Below are 22,884 nucleotides of genomic sequence, written 5' to 3' on the forward strand. Positions count from 1 at the left end.
TTCAGCTCCCTGCTTTGTTATGTCTCTCATTGTCTTTCTACTGTGTGTCCTTGTTGCGTCATCTTGTTGCATCAGCTTGCTGCTTGCCTGTCGCTCCAGTTCACTGTCCTGCTCATCTTCTCCAGGAGGCACCTGGAACTGAACCCAGGACCTGCCTTGTGGTAGGCAGGAGCTCAATTGCTTGAGCCACATCCTCTTTCCAGCCTTGACATTTTGAGTGTGTGCTTAGTCAGGGACTGCCAGCAAGTTCCTAAATATTTCCATTTCCTGAATGGCAGCCTGAGGGAGCAGGCAGGGTGTGGACTTCAGAATCAGAAGGAAAATGAAAATCCCAGCCCAAGTTTTGGAAACTTGGGCATGTTATTTAAGCTCTGTGGGCCTGAGTTTCCTCCTCTAAATTGAAGATAATGTGCCAAGGAATAATAACTACTCTAGACAAAGACTGATTATGATCCTCTTATGTTTTTTAATGTAACATTTTGTATGATCTATGTATCTTTAAAAAAATTTTTTTAAATCTATTTAAAAAAAAAAGACTGATTACGATGGCAGCTACTGTTTGTTAAGTGCCTACATAGGATAGTTGTGAAAATGAAACAGGTAATGTACATAAAGAGCAAATACAATAGTCCTCTTTATCCCACTCCCAATTCAAAATAGACTGGAGTAATCTGTAATATTAATAACACACATTATTATTGACTCCTTTACTATGCACAGCCCACTGGGCTGAGCTCTTTCCATAGGATTATCTTTTACTGAGGGAAACTGATGTTGGAACCCAGGTGCCTCTGACTTCAGAGCCTGCCCTGTGACCTGCTCTAAGACATGAGCTATTTAGCAGGTTCAGAATAAAGGATTTATGAGCAACTGCTTCTGCAGAAATCAGCTGCCTGTGCGGGTCTAGTGTGAGGGACTTGGCTGACGTGGCTGGAGATTTGGGGAGAAGACAGAACTTAATCACTCTGTTCTTTCTCCCACTCTACATAGTTAGTACCACTGACTTTCTGCTCTCTGGGCTGTTTCTCTAGTAGACTAGGAGCTTAATTAATGTCCAAAATGCCTGTTGAATAAATAAATGTAAATAACAAACTGATCACTAATGGTGTAACTATTTATGTAGGAGAAATTTTGCATTAACCGATACTCCATTCTCTTCTTCAGCATCCTAACACTTTAAGTAAGATTAGGATAAACGGTTAATTCTCCAATATCCATGCTGAGTCAGCATCCATCAAGCATTTATTAAACACCTACTGTTAGTGGAAGGGGCCAGTGATTACATATGTAATCCATTACAGAGTATTAAGAAAACAAGAACAAAGCCCAGCTTATATTCAGCTATGGAATATAGGATCCTTTTCAGTATTGATTTGGGTTTGTTTTTGATTATTTTTTTGGTAGCTGTTGTTTATGTTAATTTTCTGAGTTACATTCCCTGAGCAATCAAGGTGGGCAGACTGGGAAAGTGTCACAGGAGGGTCATTGCCAAATGGAAGTTGCGCAGGATTTAACAAGGCTGAGAGAGGTGGGAGACAGAGGTTTACAACATGGTGTGGGCAAAAAATACCAGGCCGTGAACTCAGACAGACTTGAGTTTGATTTCTGACTGTCAATAGCAATGAAACCCTGCAAAACCTCAATTTCCTCATCTACCAAATGGGGATCATCAGCCTTCGCCATGGCTTCCCTCAATGACATGAGGACTCCTTGAAGGAAATGAGGAGGAGCCCTCATTGTGAGAACCCTAAATGAGGGCATGGGGCAAATCACCCCACACTGCATGGGGCACAAACCGGGCACCCAAACAGCATTAGTGCTCGGCCTTCCTTTCTCCCGGCCTGTTCTCCTGGGCTACCATCCCTTCATGGGTTACATTAATGAAAGCATGGAAAGGTGAGGATCCAAGGACGGCTGGCTTGAGACTGCTTGTCTCCTGTACATGTTTTTGTTTTGTTTTTCATTTTCTCTTGTTCCTATGCACAGAAGGCAAACAAGAATGAACTAATAACATTCACATCCACTGAAGCAAAACAGGTCACAGAAGGAAGATAATCCAGTGAAGGACAAATGAAAGTCAACTGCAGCTGGGCCCAGAAAGGGTAGGTGAAAACTCATAGGAAGTATAGGCAATAGAAGAGATTTACTGGTGTGAGAAATAGTCTTTTTTGGGGGGAGGGTGGGGGGGGGGAAGAGGGATAGGCTTTTAAAGTATTATCACCAATGTGAAAATACATACATGTATATATACACTTTTGTGGTTTTAATATCTTCATTCTTTGCCATTTAGGTTGCCTATACAATGTGGGATCTCTTTAAGTTATGGAGGCAAGGCTTTGAAAGGGTACTTAAAATAGTGTAAAATGATAATTATACTGCTTAGGCTAAAATGTTTGGTCTATGTTAATTTTTTTTTTTTTTTAAGATTTATTTATTTATTTCTCTCCCCTTTTCCCCCCTACCCTGGCTGTCTGTTCTCTGTGTCTATTTGCTGCGTCTTTGTCCGCTTCTGTTGCTGTCAGTGGCACAGGAATCTGTGTTTCTTTTGGTTGCGTGATCTTGTTGCATCAGCTCTCCATGTGTGTGGCACCATTCCTGGGCAGGCTGCACTTTCTTTCGCACTGGGTGGCTCTCCTTGCGGGGCGCACTCCTGGCGACTCCCCTACATGGGGGACACCCCTGCATGGCAGGGCACTCCTTGCGCGCATCAGCACTGCGCATTGGCCAGCTGCACACGGGTCAAGGAGGCCCAGGGTTTGAACCGTGGACCTCCCATGTGGTAGGCGGACGCCCTAACCACTGGGCCAAGTCCGCTGCCCTATGTTAAATATTTAAGTACACCAATACACCAAGGTGTACTTAAAATGATCAGACTGTGCAAGACTGCATGTGTGCATAGGAAGGGTTCTCGAAAAAAAATCCAGCTTATTTATGGATGGTAAAATTGAATGTGTTTTTAAAAAATGCCTGCCCCTATATTCTGTGAGTATTTTTAAAACAAACTCTATTTTTATATGTACATTGAGAAACAGAAACTGAAATCAACCCCAAATAATCAGACTTAACTCAGTGCCAAAGAGTAATAACCATTATAAAGACTAAGTGTGGGAAGTGGACTTGGCCCAGTGATTAGAGCATCTGCCTACCACATGGGAGGTCCATGGTTCAAACCCCGGGCCTCCTTGACCCATGTGGAGCTGGCCCATGCGCAGTGCTGATGCGCACAAGGAGTGCCCTGGCACGCAGGGGTGTCCCCCGTGTAGGGGAGCCCCCCGTGCAAGTAGTGGACCCCGTAGGGAAAGCCGCCTAGTGCAAAAGAAAGTGCAGCCTGCCCAGGAATGGCGCCGCACACACGGAGAGCTGACACAGCAAGATGATGCGACAAAAAGAAACACAGATTCCTGGTGCCGCTGATAAGGATAGAAGCGGTCACAGAAGAACACATAACGAATGGACAGAGAGAGCAGACAACTGGGGCGGGGGGAAGGGGAGAGAAATAAGTTAAAAAATAAAATAAAATCTTTAAAATAAATAAGTAAGACTAAGTGTAATGGCAGCTACTATTTGATAAGTGCCTGCAAAGTGCCAGGGACTGTACCAGGAGCATTTTACAACCTTTAAAAAAAAAAAAAAAAACAACATTTAAAAGCTGAGATTCAATAAAACTAAAATGAATTGCCCAAAGCCAAAAAGCTGTACATGCTTCACATCGTATGGCTCTTGCAACCATATGATGTGAAGAGCAAAAAACAGGACTTTGCCTTTTACTTAAGGCAGGGGTACGATCTATTTTTAAAATAGTGCTCCTCTGTAAATGGCCTTAAACCCATATTCTCTTCCATATGAAAGGATGCTTCTGCTTTCCTTGCCTGACCAAAGTCAGAAGGGTTAATGGTTGACAGCTTCAAAGGTGTTTTTTTTTTTCAAGGACTTCACCTATATTTGCTCCTTTATTCTTTTATCTTTCTTTTTTTAAAGATACATATTCTTTTCTTGACGCATATTAAACAGGGTCACAAATAAACATGAGTCTTCAGTTATTTCAGGAGATAGGCGAGAGGCAGATATATTGCAGCCACCAACACTCTAAAACCATGATGGTCTCCGTTTGCAGCTCCCCAGGTTTTTGGGGCGGTGATACTGCTTTTCGTAGGCACTTAATTTATGGGAATTCACTTACCATCTAGGGAAAAAAAAATTAAGAGGTCAGTTAAATTCTTAACTTAAACTCCATGGGAACAAGTACTCAGTGAGCTTCTACCATGGATTGCGATAGAAGCTCCAAATCTGCCTTTGCTGCAAGTGGTCCATCTCCCATGCACCTCTCAGGGACTGGCTCTGAATTTAAAGATGCGTATTTTTCACACAGTGTGGTACCAATTCAGCTCCTTTCTCTAGTGTGCAACTGAAGAAAACAGGAGTCAAAGGTAATTCTGACTACACTTAATTTTTGTCTGATACATTGACTTCAGACCTTAACCCCCTCATAAAAACGACTTAACCGAAAGGTCTGTGTTTCTGCACTGAGTTCTGCCCACTTTCTCCGGGGACCTTGATGTGAGTTTTAGAATACAAGTCACTTCCCTGCCCTCCGTGGGAACAACTAAAGAGTTGAGAAGGGAGCCTTAAGATTGTGAATGAAGAATCTAGTCCCCTGCTTCTCAAACTGTAATGCACCTAAGAATTACCTGATTTTTTAAAAAAAGATTTATTTATTTATTTACTCCCCCCTGCCCCCACCCCAGTTGTCTGTTCTCTGTGTCTGTTTGCTGTGTCGTCTTCTTTGTCCGCTTCTGTTGTCAGCAGCACGGGAATATGTGGGGTTTTTTTTCTTGCATCATCTTGTGTCAGCTCTCTGTGTGGGTGGCACCATTCCTGAGCAGGCTGCACTTTCTTTTGCGCTGGGCGGCTCTCATTATGGGGCGCACTCCTTGCGCATGGGGGCTCCTATGCAGGGGACACCCCTTCATGGCAGGGCACTCCTTGCGCGCATCAGCACTGCACATGGGCCAGCTCCACATGGGTCAAGGAGGCCCCGGGTTTGAACCGCGGACCTCCCATGTGGCAGACGGACACCCTAACCACTGAGCCAAGTCCGCTTCCTACCTGACGATCTTGATGAACTACATATTGTGATTCAGTAAGTCTAGGCTGCAGCTCCTGCGCCTCCAACCAGCTCCCAGAGAGGCAGGTTAGTGCAGAGAATGAGGGAAAGCAGCTGGGACCTGGCAGAGAACATGGCTATGAGACCCCACCTGGAAATCCCATTGCCAAGAACAAAGCCAGAAAGACCCTGACTAGACTCTGGCCACAAGGTCCCATTTGGAACTCTTTCAGGGTCAAAGGGAAGTCCCACATAACTCCAAACAGGCCTCCCACTGGGCCCCTCAGAGCTAAAGGGTTGTAAGGTAATCAATCAGAACAGCAAACAGCTGGGGTCCCTCCCCAGTATTAGGAAAGGGTGGGGGGAAGGTCTTAAAAGACCTCACCTGGCGTCCCATAGGTGCCTCTCACTGTAGCATGCCCGTACCTATGTCTCAGATTGTGTACTTATCTCATTTCTAGTTTTTTCTTTTTTTTAAAGATTAAACCCCCCCCCCCCCCCCCCCCGTTGTCTGCTCTCTGTGTCCATTTGCTGTGTGTTCTTCTGTGACTGCTTCTATCCTTATCAGCGGCACCGGGATCTGTGTTTTTGTTGCCTCATCTTGTCAGTTCTCCTTGTGTGCGACGCCATTCTTGTGCAGGCTGCACTTTCTTTCACGCTAGGTGGCTCTCCTTATGGGGCGCACTCCTTGCGCGTGGGGCTCCCCTATGAGGGGGACACCCCTGCATGGCAGGGCACCCCTTGTGCACATCAGCACTGTGAGTGGACCAGCTCCACACGGGTCAAGGAGGTCCGGGGTTTGATCTGCGGACCTCCCATGTGGTAGACGGACACCCTATCCATTGGGCCAAGTCCACTTCCCTCGTTTCCTAATAATGTCCTGCCATGGCCCACTGGGTGGACTGGGGGAGAGTGTAAACTACAATGTAAACCACTATCCATGTGGTGCAGCAGTGCTCCAAAGTGTATTCACCAAATGCAATGAATGTGCCACGATGATGAAAGAGGTCATTCATTTGGGAGGACTGGGATGAGGGGGGTGGGGGGTATCTGGGAACCTCATATTTTTTTGATGTAACATTTAAATGAAAATAAAGTAGGAAAAATAAATAATTTTAGATATAAAAAAATAACTTTTTACTACTTTGCCTACCCTATGCCATGTCCTTAAATTCTTTTATGTGACATAAGCCAAGAACCTAGAAGCCCAGAACCCAGAGCATTTGCTAACACCAGGTGAGGCTAATGCTGGGGATGCAGGAGCACACTTTGAATAGCAAGGATCTAGCTGACCAAGGCAACAGTCAGAGGGTGCTCTGCCCTCATGCTACGTCATATCCATTGCCTTACTGAGTGCCTGAAATCTAATAGTGAACTATAGCAATTTGAATTCCACCCCAGTTTGGTTTCTGCAAACACCAGATTCTTTAAGTAGTCCTGTCCTCCATAACCTAACATTAAAATAGTTTTACTTGCTTAGTTGATAAACAAAAGTGCCCAATTTTTTTGAAGTAAAAATTAAGCCTAAAACAGAAACTCAAAGTTAAGAATAATTATTTCAAAGTCATTATTTAGATGTCTTTATTATAAACTAGCAAAAAGATAGTATCTGAAATTGCTGAAAACTGGCTGGATTTAGCCTAGATCTGCTATTGGGATGGTCATTCTGAATAGGTCTCACCCCTGTTTACAGTTACTCTAGCCTGAGCCCTACCCTTGTGTCTACTTCCGGTTGTGATATTAACTCTAGACTGAACTTACTTTTGTTTATGGTTATTTCAGAACTAGGCTCACCCTTTTGTATACTTGCCATTGTAATGGTAACCACTCTACTCTCCTGTTTGAATCCATAAAAAATCCTGCTCCCCACCCCACCCCCACCCCATCTCCTAGCCTTCAGCCAGCATCACCAGGATTCAGTCCTGGGGACCTCTGATGTGGAGAGAGGTTCCCTGTCAATTGTGCTATATCAGTTCCTGGTCTCTGCTGTACTTCACCTTGACTCTCCCCTTCATCTCTCTTTTGTTGTGTCATCATCTTGCTGTGTGTCTCACTTGCGCAGGTACTGGCTCACCAGGTGGGCACTCGCGCAGGCACTTGGCTCACTGCGCAGGCACTTGGCTCACTGCGCAGGCACTTGGCTCGCCATGCAGGCATTTGCATGGGCACTAGGCTCACCACAGGGCACTCAGCTGACTGTGCGTGCACCCACATGGGCACTCGGCTTGCCGCACAGGCACTCAGTTCATCATATGGGCACTTGGCTCACTGCACGGGCACACTTTCTCTTCTTTTCCACCAGGAGGCCCCAGGGATTGAACCCCAGTCCTCCCATATGGTAGGTATGCACTTCCCAATACAAGCTTATCTCCACCAAAGAAACTGGTGTCATCAGAAAAACTTGCAGAGTTTAAGAATATAGGGAGCTTAGGAGACAGAAATGGGTAAAGATCATTCATGCATTTCTATTCTCTAAAGCCAGGAGAAGAATTTGCTGATAAGCAGGAGGCTTGGTTTTTATTCATTAATTGGCAGGCTGTCCTTGGGGAAAATAACAGTCTGGGTCTCACTTGACAGATCTATGAAAGGGATTCAACACCTTAAATGTTAAATGTTAATCTAAAACACATGCTCAGTCAATGACGACAGAATAGCCCTCCAAAGAGTTAATATTTGAAAACTTTATTTTCTCAAATGAGCACCAACACAGATTGGAAGTATGACAGAAACAATGCACTTTTCTCTAATACTGAATCACTATGTACAAATACAAGAAAAACTGAAGACAAATGATTTGAAAACAATTACCTTTGTTACTAAAGCAGAGTGACCTGAAAAATGCCAAAAAACAAAACAAAAAAACAACAAAAAACCCAAACCCGAAAAATACAGTTTGTAAACACAGGCATAAATAGTCAGAGTCTATATTGAAAGAGGCTCTGCACGTTGGAAAAAGGGAACTGACTCCCACTTTCACCAAAATGTTACACAAGAACACACCGGGAGCTAGAATTTGGTAACACAAGAATAGCTTGCTTCTTCTTGCTTTTACCTTTCACTGGTGGTAGATTTCATGACTGTATTTTCATTTTAAAAATGAAATATCTCTTTCCCCTACCTAGACTATTCGCATGTTTTCTCATTTGAGGCAGATTCTTTAAAAATATGTAAATTGATTGTGTTCAAGATTTGATTTCCCAGCCTCTTCTTGAACCTGAGGCGATCTGACCTAAAAAAAAAATAGCTGTTTACCTACAAGGTATGTTATTATTTTATTAATGTTCTTTCAACCCAAACCAGTTAATGTTTAACATGATGTGACTTCTAAAACAAACTGGAGTCCAGGGAAACATGATTTATACATTTACATCACAGAAGCACAGATATGACTGCTTGCCCTTCACAAACAACAGATTTCCTTTACAGTTTGTAAAAGTTGAGCACACAAAGAAAGAAAAAGGAGCAAATCAGCAACAGCTCCATGGTCAGGAAAACAAAATCCTCATGGTTTGTGCTGTTGGTCCACTCAGAAACAAAAAACAACCAGAGGGACAGAGAAGAAAAACCTTATGCACCCAAGGTGTAAACTTTAGTGATAGTGTCCCCAATAGAAAGGAAAACAGGTACAAATTCAAAGTGCTTTTTTAAAATACACACACTATTAAAAACAGGATCCCAATTTGTTGGAAATTTTTCCAACAAGAGGAAGTGCTCTAAATTGTTACTACATCTACTTCATTTTATTTTCTAGCCAATACTTATGCAAGAAAATATTTCATTTCTCAACCCAGTAATGTACTGCAGAGTCTATTCCACTGGAAAAAATGTAGAGGCATTGCTTTATTGCCTTGGTCAAGACTAAAACGACAGACGTTTAAAAAAACAATAGTACATTGGTGATCACTGTTTCCCTTAAAATAATATATCAAGAAATGCAGAGGAAACCATAGAATCTAAAAACAAAAATAAAACGTGCTCTCAGGGGATCTGAGAAAACAGCACCAAATATATTATTTTAAAAATTAAATATTATTTACAAAAGTATATTTCACAAGCAACTGTTTCTTTTATATAGATCCACTTGAAAATCTTTTTATAAAGGGGACACCTCTTTTGCACACACTGATCCTTCAATGTAGACTGACTTTATCCTGTCCACACAATCTCATTGAGATAGGAGTTGGGGCAGTACCCAGTCAGGCTGGGACCTGTGGGCATCAAGTTTGGCTTATTTGATTCACGTCAAATCAACCCATCAGCAGCCTGAGACTAATGTCCCAAGAGGGTCTAGATGCAATCCAGGGCGCCCAAGGCCATACACCTAGGGTGGCATAGGGGAGATGGAACTAGAGTTGCCGGCTGGGCTTCAGTTCAAAATGAAGGCAGCTGCTGGCTGAGGTATGCAACTTCATGCCTGTCCCTTTCTCACTTCTCCCTTTCCCCGCCCCTACCCTTCTCCCCACCGCCCAAGTTCTACCAATGAACTCCAATTCCCTGAACCTACCAGGGTGAATGGATGAGGTCTTTGGTTATGCTCTGAGTCGGTAATTTGGTGAGAAAATTAAAGAATGAAATGACTGAGGCCATGAGTTGTTGCGTCTCCATCACTCAGCTGTGGCCTCTCCAATACTGCTAGATATTAGATAGTCAAGCCATGAATGGAGCTCAAGTTTTAAGAAGCACTTTTGGTTTTACTGACACAAAGGGAAAACCTAATGAGTTCTTCCCCCTGTAGTTATGGAAAAACCAACATTCTACTCATATCTCTCACACCTGGTGTGGTGCTATGCACCCATTGGATGCTCAATGGATAGTAATTGAACAAAACCAGAACCAGGGTCAGCCTGGAGCCTGCGCTGATCCACACAGCAGTCAGAGGCCCCATTCCCAGTGGGAACAGTGGCGCACTGGTCTCCTTCTCTGTCCCTTGAAATTTCTAGGACATCCCATGTCTGATTTCTATGTCACCACATTTCATTTTAAGTTTTAAAAACAAAACAACTACCCAGGTTTAACCCCCATTTCCTTTTTGTGGAAAGGAGTACCAATAGCCAGGGCTTTCCCTGAACAAAGGGATTCATCAAAATTCATAAACGAAGGCCGTTTCCTTCATTTCCTTCAGGCCCAGGGAGGATCAGGAGCGGGGAAACATGATTTCTGTGCGAGCAGGCCAGTTTAGGAATGTGAAAGTTGAAAATGTTTTTTGTTGAGTTCTTGGGGACTGGCAGCCAGAGGAAATGTTCCTCTGGGAGCAGAAATGAAATATTACTTCTGAACCTCAGTCTGCCTTTCAGTAAAGGGGGGGTGGGGGCACAGCTTACTCAATCTCCCAGGACTACTAAAAGATTGCAAAGACCTGGCCAAGAAGCCTTTTTGCCTTGCAGCAGTGGTCTACTGCTAGGCTGGAACTATCCTGCTCTCTGTCAGTCCTGCCCTCTGCCACTGGCAAGACCACATCCCTCTCAGGTCTTCCATTTTGCAGTCAGCACACAGAGATACAAAAAGGCATTTCCACTATCGACCCAGTCCCTGCGGAAATTTGGTTCTGCTGCAGACACAATTCTGAAAATAACCTGGGTTAGTGGCTTTTAATTTTGGTTAATCAATTTTACAGATTCTAGTCGGCATGCACTCATTCTTTTGTGACCTTTAAGATGAATTTTCCTATAGGTTTGGCAAACATGGAGAATGAGATACTGAGAAAACATATTACACATCTTAACAATATTTTCAGTCTAAGAAATGAAATTAACTCAGTTAAATGAGTTTCATGTCATGCACCTTGTACTGGCTGAACTTCTGTAGAACAGACTTCACAGTGTTAATTAAATGTAACAAACTCCCCCCTCTCTCATGAACCATACAGGGATCTCTTCTCCACATCCCTAGTATCATGAATTTTGGACAGGGAGGTGGGGGGGTAACTGGAATTTGTAACTTGAAGTTTGACACGATACCCCACTTCTCCTCACTGCTAGACCACACTGACAGGAAATTTCTTTCCATACATCACATTCAAGTCCAAGGAGGAACAACTGGGAACATGAAGAATCCACCTGCCAGTTTATCATCAAACTCAACATCTTTGTTTTCCACAATCTAAAATGATAGAACTGGAGAAAAAGAATTGCAGATCCCATTGAAGCCACTTGATAAAAGTTGCACCTAACCTGTAAAATCTAAACTCTTCCAGGCATTGCCCACCACTCCCCCACCCCTTCTTTGCTACACTGCTCTTACTATGGGTCAGAAAAAGGTCAGACAATCAGAATTGCTAAATTTGTTCTACTTTTCCATTTTCTGGCCCAGTATGTGAGCCATTTGAGCAGGAGCTCCCAAACTCCAGCCCCCATTGTTCCCTGCACTCCTCACTTATCGATCTTACTCCACTGATGGTCAAAGCCTTCGGGATATTTGGATCTTGCACCCGCTACAAATGGCAGTCCCCATTCCCCTTGCCCATAGTGGCTGAAGACACGAGAGAACCCAGCGGCACGGTGAGACATCACAGTCACCAAACCCCATCTGGGTACTACCAAGTCGTCAACTGCTGCCAGGACACTCCCCACCTCGGCCCGAAGAACCAGGCCCTTGCCCTGCCAGCTAAAATTAGGGCCAATTCTTGTGCTCATTTGCTAGCCTGGCACAGCTGATGTCAGGAACAGAAACTTCTGATCAGAGAGAATGCAGGCATGAGGTATTTTTTTTTTCTCTTTGTCCTTTTAGACAAGTTGATAATTTCAAGCCCAGGTTACATGGTCTCCTAGAGCAGCACAATTTTGTTCCTACCTCCAATCTCCCACCCCCATTGCCCACCCCTAGGACCCCCCCTTCCCCTTTTCCTCATACCCCTATGTCGCTGCTCTCCTGACAAGAGGCAGTCAGTCAGACAGCTCCTGCAAGGGCCCTGGGGCTCTTATCAAGGTGGGCTGCCACCAAGTGGTCAGGCATCTGTTCCTTCAGTTGTTTTGTTTTCAGCCAACACTAGAACAGAGAGAAGCCAGGATCAACTCACAAACAGATACAAAGCAAAGAGACAGAGAGACAGTGATTTAGAGGCCGGTCACCAGAAAGATGGCGTCAGGGTGGGAAGATGCCCCAGATGGCAAGGCCTCTAAATGGATGGAACCACGTGTTCAGTCACTCTCTCACGCTTGGGTAGAATGTTCGGTTGAATGGCATTCATGTGGACACTGGGTTGGGTGGATGCGCTCCGATCAGTCCCAGCCATTGTCTTTGATCATGTGTGCTAGCTCAATGATGTATTTCCCTTCTTTATACTTCTGGCTGCTTTCAAAGGCGTGTTCCTGGAAAACACACAGGAAGAGAAGAGACAATGAATGACCAAGGACAAGCTGCTGACTTTTGTAACATAGAAGCAGAGGTGGTGCAGCTGACAGGGATCAGGATCTGGTCCCACCTTCACCCAGACTGACTGAGACAATTAACACCATTCAAGCACTCCACAGTCCCTTTACTTACCTGCAGAAATGAGGCAACACCAGGATTTTCTTAATAGTACAACACAATTTCTTGAGGATCTCTGCTCATTCAAGTCTTCTTTCAAATGTCCCCATCTCAGTACAGTCCTTCCAGACTACCCTCCTCAAAATTACTACTTCCATCCCAGCCCCCTGTTTTTCTGCTTTTTCTCCACAGCATTTATCACTTTCAAACATACATCGTCATCGGCATATCTATTTGGTTTACTGTCTCCTCCTTATTGGAATATAAACTACATGGAGGCAGAGATTTTCATGTTTTGCTCATTGCTGTATCCCTAGTGTCTAGAAGACTGCTTGACACATAACGGACTTCAATAAATACCTGTTGAATGACCGAGTACCTGTACACATATTGTCTTAGGAGACATTGGTTTTTGATGCCAACTGGAAGTCTGCCCTGTGGATGTGTCCACATAAAGTCAGTGTCATTCCCGCAAGTTTCTAGGAACACAGGAAAGTTTGACAATACTTTTAAGCAATACTCCATTACGTTTAGAGAAAAAACATTCAGCGAGAGGAGTGAACTATTGTGAAGCCAAACAGGTTTCCTTTTCATTTCATCTGTCTTGCTATTTCTATATCAGATGTGTTGCATCTGCTTTTCCTTCATTGCCTCTCCAGGGAGACAGAAGTTGTATGAACTTCAGGCTGGGGAAGCTGGTGACCCTCCAGACCTACCTAAGTGCCAGGCTTCCAGGGGGAAAACGCAGTACAAAACACCTAGCGGGGTACCTTTTTCAACTTAGAGTACTGTAGGCTCACCCAGCTAGCAGCCCCACAGAAAGAAATCCTGCACAAATGTAGGATAAAAGGTACTTTATTTGCAGAGATAGATACAGAAGAGCATCATGGCATATTGACAGAAAACCACCAGGTACCAGAGCCATATGTGGCTAAACCTGCTGTGCAAAAACAGTGGTAATCAGCTCTGCCTCAAGTCCCCTGAATTAGTAAGGAACTAAATCCTACCAGAGATGGACTATGGGTTTCAGAACAAGAGTTCAGACTTGGGTCACTTGCTTTGAGAAAGGAGTCATTCTTCAAAGTGGAGAGGGGAAAGGAAAAGGGGGAACCAAGAGAATGTGTTCTCATACCACGCACATACAAGAGCTATAAGCTCAGCAGTAATCTCCCTGACACTTCATCATTCCCCAGCTCTGGCTATGCGTGGCTTGGGAAAAAGACCTATTGTCACATGGTAGTCTGTTCGGGACAGATGGGAAGACAAAGCAAAACTGGGAAAATGATGTTATCCCTATTAAGCATTAAAAAAAAAAAAAAAAAAAGGAAAAGAAAGAAAATGCAACAGTCCTGAGCTTCAGAGCTACACAGGAACTTGCAAAATGTCAAAACTGGACTTCACTGTTAAGAGTACTAGATCAGGAGTTTAGAAGTCCAGGTCTGAATTGTGATTCTACTGTTTCCCAACAGCGGAAGCATCACTTAAGTACTCTGACCTTTCATTCAATCATCTGTACAAGTGGGATAATCACACCTCATCCACAGGATTGTTGTGAGGGTTGGAAGCAATGAAGGAATGGAAGAACACAGTACTGGGTCCAGCACATAAGAGGTGATCAATAAATATTGGGGGAGTTAAGAGAAAGCTACAGTCATTATTAGCTATGCAGGGAATCAGGGGAACAACAAAAGCCTGCTAATGGACGTGCTTACACAGCAGTTCTTCCATGTTTGCCTACGGTCCTAGGCACGTGACTCTCCTTGTGCTGCTTTATCTGTTTACATGTTGCTTTCCTTCCTTGCATCATGACTGTAAACACCTTGGGGGCAGAGATTGGGTCACTTTTGTATCTACCTCTGACCTGGGGCCTAGGCAAGGTTTCCATAAAAGTCTGTCAAATGAGTGAATTGCTTTACCTAAACCACAAGCAAGGAGAAAACTAACATGGGGTGCAGATGTAGCTCAAGTGGTTAAGCACCTGCTTCCCATGTACAAGTTCTCGGGGTCAATCCCGAGTACCTCCTAAAAACAAATGAAAGATGCCACCTCTCATTGGGGAGCGGATGTAGGTCAGTGGCTGAGTGCCTGTTTCCCATGTATGAGGTCCTAGGTTCAATCCTCAGTACCTCCTAAAAAAAACAACTAACCAATTCAGATTTACCTTTTTTTTAAAGATTTATTTCATTATTTATTTTATTCCTCACCGCCCCCCTATCCCCCAGAGATGGCTCCCTCATCTGTCTGCTCATCGTCTGCTCACTGAACTGCTTGAGCCATATCCGCTCCCTCAGGTTTATCTTTTATCTCTAACCCGACACATCCTCTGTGGAATAAAATGGCTAAGAGGTTGGAAAATAGAAGGGACAGAACATTTCTGGATAATTAAAACCAGAACTGTGGCCAAATCCATTGCAGACTCCACCTGTGGTAGTTTTCACTCCTTCTTCAGGTTCCTTCTGGAGTCAATGGCAGGTCATGAGCCAGCAGCATGCAGGCTGGGGGAATTTGAAGCATTTTACGTGCAATAAATTGTCCTCTCAGAGACAGGAAGACTAATTTTTCAATGTGCCCACAATGACAGAGAGAGTAGAAAAGAGTATTGTGCTATGTATGTGTATACAGAAATAGGCTAAGAAATAATTACATTCACTTTTATTGACTATTTACTATATGACAGATGATGCATTAAGTATTTTACAGATCTTATACTATTTCATGTTCAAAACAGCTCTATAAGGATACAGAAACTGAGGCACAGAGAAGTTAAACAGCTTGCCCAAGGACGCAGAGCCAAATGAGTGATGGAGCCCAATTTGAATCTGATTCTAGGTGCCTACGTGATACTTTAATATTAGTCAGGGGACCGTAGGGACTGTGTTTATGGTTGTGTGGTGACCCCAGTGTGAGTTACAACAATCAGTTCCCCACATTAGAACATCACTTTACTCCCCTTCCTTCCTCTCACCCTGGCAAAGGGCTGCTCACTCTTCTAGGCCCCAGGGGAATGTTGAAAAGTTTACTGCATTAAAGGACAGAAGAATGATCATTCAATTGCGAGAATCCAGGCAAACTACATCTGGAGATGAAAATTAATTAAGATAACGTTTGATGATGCTTAGCACAGGACTAGGACCTAGCATATGTTGAAGGAACATTTATTAGAGGCATCAAAGTGTCGTGGTTAAAAGCATAGGCTCTGCAGTTAGACTGCTATCCTGGTTTGGCCATTTAATGGCAAGATAACCTTGGAAATGCTAACTTCCATAAGCCTCAGTTTCCCCATCTATAAAATAGGAATAAAAACCTAAAGATCGGTGTGTATGTGTCTGTCTGTCTGAAGGACAGGTGTAAAGGAACGAGGAGGAGGAGGGGAGTATCACTGTAAAGGGAAGAATGATTATAGCAGACAGATGAGTGTGCCAGGAACTGCTCCTGGAGCTCAGTTTTCTGTCCTGGTCAAACAATCCCACAAGGCCATGGGAAGCAAATAAAAGAAAGCATTGTTCTAGTGTGGGCCCCCAGCTATCCCTTCATGGCTCTCTGTCCACCAGTCAGACTCCTCTATACTTACATATTTCCAGCCCAGGGTGGTTTTGCAGTTTTCACAGTAAATGTCTGCGACTGCGTGCAGTCCTGTTAGCAACACTCGCTCTTCTGCAGGCCCACAGCCCACATTAACTCTATGCCAGGGGACAGAGAGAAAGAGAGCGGATATCAGTTACATATTCATCATTAGTTGCTCAAGCTGAGCTTCCAGCAAAAAATTAATTGGTCAAGGATGCCCTAAAGGAAGACAACCCAGAACAGCACGGTCTACAGTGGAAATCAATAACAACCCAAGAGGTAGCCACATGGAAATATCTCAGTTTGAATGAATTTCAGATCTGTATGTCCTGATTCGTGGATCTACTAAAAATAGTCCTTATGGTTGAGACTTAGCTTGAAATGTATGCACCTTTTCTAACAAATGCTTTTATTCTGTGTCTTAATGGGGCAAACTGTGACAACCACACTTGCCATCCATAGCCACGAGCATAGGACCTCAAGCTTAGTTAAGATGAGAACAAATTGAAGGAGAAGAGAATGAAGCCAAAAAAACACATGAAATATTATGGCTCAATCTCTGTCCTGATCACAAGGATGAGACGTGGGCATCGAATATCCAACACTCCTTCACAGAGCACCTGGCTCAAACGGAGCATGCTTCGTTTCCCCTTTTATAATTCACTGAGCTTGCATGAGTTTCCCCTTCCTTCCGCAGGGAAGAGGTGATAGATGATGTGCCTGTGAAGATGGAGGGCAGTGTATACTGTGCACCTGAAGTGGGCATGGAAACTCTTCCCTTACCGTGCCTTCCCCTGAGCCTTGTTTGCCCTCTCTCTTCCCCAGTGACTTACTGCAGATTGGTTAGGAGACCTCCATGTTAAGGCTCTCTAGAAACATTTTACCTCCTCTATGAGACTACAGCTCTCTGATGCACCTGAGGGAAGTGAATGTATTATTTTTAGCCAAAAAGGCTGCCAAACAATTGTCCCCAAGTCAACTGACTACCAAATGGGGGGAAGTAATGCTCCATGGAGTTTTTATTATGGCAGAAGTCAAAGTCCCTTGTTTAAAGATAGTCTAGGGTTGCTCTTCCCCATCCCTCAAAATCTGCACCAAACAACAGATATATCATTTAGAGAGACACTCACACTGAATTAAAGAGGTATGCTCGTCCTTGACTTCCTTGGAACGACTGAAATTCAAGAAAACAAATTGATAGTTAGATATCCATTTTGCCGACTCATCAGGAAATCAGCCCCAAATCACAACAACTGTGACCTTCCAGGATTGACACAGCAAAAGGAAACACTGAGCCGGTTACAGTCTAGCTGGGAGATGGCACGGGAGGAGGCGGGGACAGCAGAATAAACAGAGCTACAGAGCTCAGATCAGTCCACACTTGGGCACTCACCAGCCCAGGTGAGGAGAGGAAAAAACCCAAACTCCATAACATCATTAAAAACTTCTTGCCACCTGACACCACCTCAAATGATTACTCCAGATTGGCCTTTCCTGGCCCCACTTGATTTCTGCCATCACTGCTGGCCACAACTTTCCCAGGGCATAGAAACTAGGATGGGTCTTTTTGCTCACCCTCTCATTCCAGCTCTGACGAAGGCAGCAAAGAACACTCTATACAAGAACAAACTATCAAACCACACATCTCACTTGTCTCATCTTCTCATAGACCCAAAAGGCCATGGCAGTCGCAGTCCTCCTAAATGGGAAAACGGGAGCTCTCCTTTGGATGTACAAGCAGCTTGATCTCTAGACGGCAGGAAAGCTCATTAAGCAGCAATCTCTTTTAAACTCTAGCTCAAATATGAGCTTCTTCCAGTTGGACGTGGCAGGGAACAGAAGACAAAGGAGCCAGAGCTTGCCATGCAATTTGGTATTTGTGTCCATTAACACAGGCCCTATCCTGTATTTCCCTGCTCTGGTTACACTGGAACATCTGAATGACATGAGCCAGTCATGTTCTGTATTCCTGCCTGCATTTTTAATGTGGTCTGACAATCATACCCTAAATTAAACATCCTCATCTGCTCTGAAAACCACAAATAAATAATTAAATATAGAAGGGCCTCTCCCATGACCTCTGTTACTCAGTGGTTGAACAAATCCAGGGGATGACCGGTTAGAGGGTAAGAGCACAGAGAGGATACAGATCCATGCATAGGAGACATTTTGCCAGATGCAGTATGGCAGGGTTTGGCCACCATTCTGAGAGAAAAGGCAGAATCCCTTACTTGTGGAAAAGTGGCCTTTGTTGGGTGCCTTTAACATTCAAATATACCAGAAGTCTTTACCCCCAGGTGCAGCTCCAAGGAGCAAGCAGCTGTTCCCCAGCTGCTGCTCAGACCTAAAACAACTCTCTTTTGGGTTTTGAGACATTGCTGAGAAACACACGGGCTCCCAGTTAGAATGGAGCAGCTATGAGTGTCATAGCCTCAAAACCTGGAACCTGGAAGTCCATGCCAAATGTTTGGATGAGAAAAGTGTCCCAGTGACAAAAACCGTAGATTTGGCCACCCTTGGAACAGAGACCCAAGACTGCCAGGGCAGCAATCCCTGCCCTCCACCCTGCCCTCGATCCAGCCCTGCCAACCTCTCCAGCCTCATCTCTTGCTACCTACCCCCTCACTGTGCACTTTGCTGTAGTTATGTCGAGCCACATGCAGTTCCTGCAACTTGTATTTCACCAACTTTGCCCGCTTGTATTTTGTCTCCCTCTGGCAAAGAGGCTCTCCCACCTAACCAGACCTAAGCCTCAGCTAAGCTTCCACTCTTTTGTAAAGCTTTCTCTGGCTTCCCCTGGAAAAGGCACCATTGGCATCTATGTTTTAGACTCCTCTTGTTTCCTGTAGTTTCCTTTTTCTAAACACTTATCACCTTGAATTTAAATTATCTGTTTATTTGTTTGATTCCCACACCAAATTATGAGTTCCCTGGAGTCAAAGTACCATGTCTTCAACCTCTCTTTGAACCATATAGCATGCAAATCTGGCACACAGTAGGCATTTATCAAATATTAATTCCTTAGGTGACTAGCCTATTTTTTTTTTCTTTAAGTAAGCAGCTTTATTTAGGTATAATTGACGTAAGGTATTTTTGTCTGGTTTCTTTCACTCGGTATAATTATTTTAACACCCTTCCATGTTGTTGCATATATCAATACTTTGTTCCCTTTTTATTTGGGTAGTATTCTAATACCACAGTTTATTAAATTTTGGTTTGATTTTAACAAGGGGTTTGGCCTCTTCTAGCTCCAAAATAATATTCGCTCATGATTCTTTCTTTCTAAATTATGTGTAGTCAGTTGTGTCATCCTCTAAGAAACATTAACCAAGAATTTCAAGTTCAGAACTTGGAAGAAGTTGGGCTATGGGAAAGTAAATCCCAGAAGCAGATAGGAAAATGACAACACAAAACAACATAGTTTCACCATTTATGATGGAAAAAGATCTTGGCAATTGCATTCACTAATTTCTCAAATACACAAATCCTCTGCTAGGCACAACTGGAAAAAATGCAGGGAGAGGGGCATTGTAAAGGCTTTCCAGGACACAAGACATTCTCCAGGGTAGGGTGAAAATTTGTATCTATTTATTTTTATCTTAAGGAAGAATAAGTTTCAAACATGGTGCAGTACAACTCATTAAACAAGATCATAGCTACATATGGAAGGTACAGTTGTACCATATTCACAGTGAACCAGTTGAAAATCCTCACTGATACTTTCAACCAAAAACTTTACCTGGGTTATGTTACCAAACAAAAACTTGACTTAGAAATTAGCACTGAAGAGTCTAGAATTCAGATTTGGTTTTAGAATTGAAGCGCTAGACAGTTACTCCAGAGATGAACAGAACCTGAGGAGGCCTTAGAGTCAGGCCAAAACCAGGGGCAAGATCACCCTCAAGAGGTTCAAGACAGAAGGCAGCTGGTGCCGGACCTCCTATACCTCTCTTCCCAGTTAAGTGCTCTCCTCAAGGCATTTAAGAACAACCCTTACCCTGAGATTGAAACCAAGGAACAACTTGCTAAAGAAATTGCGGTTCCAGAGTCAAGAGTCCAAATTTGGTTTCAAAATTGAAGATCTAGATTCCATGTCCAGAGAAAAAGAGAACAAAGACAAGACCGAGGACAAGACCTTGGGGAGGTCTTAGAACACAGACAAGACCAAGGACAAAAATCTCTGAGATAAGAGAGTACAAGGCATAGAAGCTACATAAAATATCACCAACCTCACTAGCAACTATTTTATTTCTCTGGAACCAGAATGAGGAGTAGAGAAACAAGTGTTATCTGATATTATCACTCTGGCCCTCAAATCTTTCTTTTTCACTCTTCCTGAGACTGTAGCCTTCCTCTGAGATTGCAAGTCAAACATTCTAGAAGTGATAAGCAAGACTTTAGGAGGCAGAGACAGGTCCAAGAGGCACTCCACAGCGCTACTGGCCCAGCTTGGCTCTAGAGTTCAAGAGCTGGAGGATAGTGAAAATAAAACCAAAACATACTTTTTTTTTTTAGGCATAGGGGCCCAGGATTGAACACCAGATCCCATATGTAGCTCAACCACTGAGCCACATTGGCATCCCCGAGTTGATTTTTCCATTTGCTTGTTTTTTGTTTATTTGTTTTTTGGAGGCACTGGGAACCAAACCTGGGCACTCCATGTGGGAAGCAGGTGCTCAATTGCTTGAGCCACATCCACTTCCTTACATAGCATTTTGCAAACATCAAAATAATAATTGATTTAAGCAAAAATCAGAGTATGTAAAAATCCTGAAATGAATGTTTCATGAGGAACAATATACAAAGTGTCTCTGGGAAATGGACATGGCTCAACTGATAGAGTGTCCATCTACCACATGGAAGGTACAGGGTTCGATTCCCAGGGCCTCCTGATCCATGTGGTAAGCTGGCCCACACACAGTGCTGCCGCACACAAGGAGTGCAGTGCCACAGGGATGCCCCCGTGTAAGGGTGCCCCATGCACAAGGAGTGCACCCCACAAAGGAGAGCCGCCCTGTGTGAAAAAAGTATAGCCTGCCCAGGAATGGCACCACATGCATGGAGAACTGACGCAGCAAGATGACACAACAAAAAAGAGACACAGTTTCCCAGTGACGCTGGATAATGCAAGCGGACTCAGAAGAACATACAGCGAATGGACACAGGCAGCAGACAACCGGGGGAAGGGGAGAGAAATAAATAAATCTTAAAATAAATAAATAAAGTGTCTCAAAGAATCTCCCCAAAGAATACTTATTACAGAAGGAAAATTGGTAAATTTTCAGTGGAGAAACTTGGCCAACTCCACCTTAATCAAGTGCTCAAAATTCACTTCACCAACAGTAACAGACTGACATAGATGCCTCCTGATATGAAACACACAAGAAGGGCACAGTATTCTTTCTTTGCTATTACTGACAAAAGTGCATAAATTTAATGTAATCATAAGGAAACACCAGACAGCCAAAATTTAATGACATCCTACAAAGTAACAGACCTGTACTCTTCAACAACAGATTAAATAATTGCAATAAGGATGAAGAGAGAGTATGTTAATTCAGGAAATATGTAGAGAGTAAGTCTCCTGAAGATTTACCTTCTATAGGTAGTAGCATGTGCTGCTGCCATTTATGTGGAGAAAAGGACCCAAATTCAGAGACCTGTTTATGCCTAAAATGTCTCTCCAGAGATACTCAAGAAACTGGTAAAACAATATTTAAAATGAAAGAAAGGGAAGAAAGGAAGAAGAAAAGAAGAAAGGAAGAAAGGAAGAAAGGAAAAGAGAGAGAAAGAGAGAAGAAGAAAGAAAAAGAGAGAAAGAAAGAAAAAAAAACTGGTAGCATTAGTTATTTCTTGGGAAAAGAGGTGGAAACTGGGGTGGGAGATAGAACTGTCATATATACAACTTAATTTCTCATTTTAGCCACTTTTAAGTGTACGATTCAGTGGCATTAACTCTATTCATAATATTATGCTACCGTCCCTAACATCTGTTATCTCCACTTTTTCAACACCTTAAACAGAAAACTCTGTACTTATTAAGCAATAACTCCTTCTTCAACCCTGCCCCCCACCATGGTCGCTGGTAACCTATAATCTACTGTATGTCTCTATGAAGTTTGCTTATTATAGGTATTTCATATAATCAATATCATACAATCATACGATATTTGTCTGTGTCTGGTTTATTTTGTTCTGCATGGCATCTTCAAGGTTTATCTATGTTGTAGCATGTATCAGAATTTCATTCCTTTCTATGGATGAATAACAGCCCATTGTGAGTGGACAGAGGTGCCATTTATATGATGGTAAAGACTGGAAGTCAATTTATGACATAAAAGGTTTGAGATAATATATATCTATATATAGAGAGATACAGATATATAGATTTTTTTTTTAGGAGGACGTACATGGGAAGCAGGCGCTCATCTGAGCTACATCCATACTCCACCATGCAGATATTTTAAGTAAATAGTTGATCAGAAGGTTGGTGCTCAGGGGAGAGCTCTGGACTGAAGATATAAACCTGATATTTTCAACTTTTGCAAAGAAAGAGAACATGCAACATTGAGACACTCAAACACTAAGGAACATCCTAGCAATAGATTATGTGTCTTAAATGACATTTGTACAAATTATTCTTTGAAATATTGTTTTTAATATCACAGATTGTAAATCACCTAATTAGGCATTGATAGGGCAACTTTATATATTTGAATATAGAATGGTATACAAGGGACAATGTTAAG

At 43.1% G+C, this 22,884-nt stretch overlaps 1 protein-coding gene across 2 annotated transcripts in view; it reads right to left on the reverse strand.

The window, feature by feature from the left end:
* Window positions 1–7,770: 7,770 nt before the first annotated feature.
* YPEL2 (yippee like 2) overlaps window positions 7,771–22,884 on the reverse strand; it is a 61,828-nt gene continuing 46,714 nt past the window's right edge. Inside the window, exons 3-6 of one of the 2 annotated variants that reach the window (XR_009182411.2) lie at window positions 17,266–17,309; window positions 16,143–16,251; window positions 12,172–12,411; window positions 7,771–12,088 (exon numbers count right to left, since the gene is read on the reverse strand). Coding sequence is in view for 1 of the 2 variants with exons in the window: in XM_058283887.2 (XP_058139870.1) it covers window positions 12,322–12,411; window positions 16,143–16,251; window positions 17,266–17,309 (243 nt within the window). In the remaining variant the exon portion in view is untranslated. Of the gene's footprint in view, window positions 12,412–16,142; window positions 16,252–17,265; window positions 17,310–22,884 lie in introns of both variants that reach the window. The other variant, XM_058283887.2, reaches the window with a different exon arrangement.

Source organism: Dasypus novemcinctus, chromosome 21, assembly GCF_030445035.2.
Source record: "Dasypus novemcinctus isolate mDasNov1 chromosome 21, mDasNov1.1.hap2, whole genome shotgun sequence".
NCBI lineage: Eukaryota > Metazoa > Chordata > Mammalia > Cingulata > Dasypodidae > Dasypus > Dasypus novemcinctus.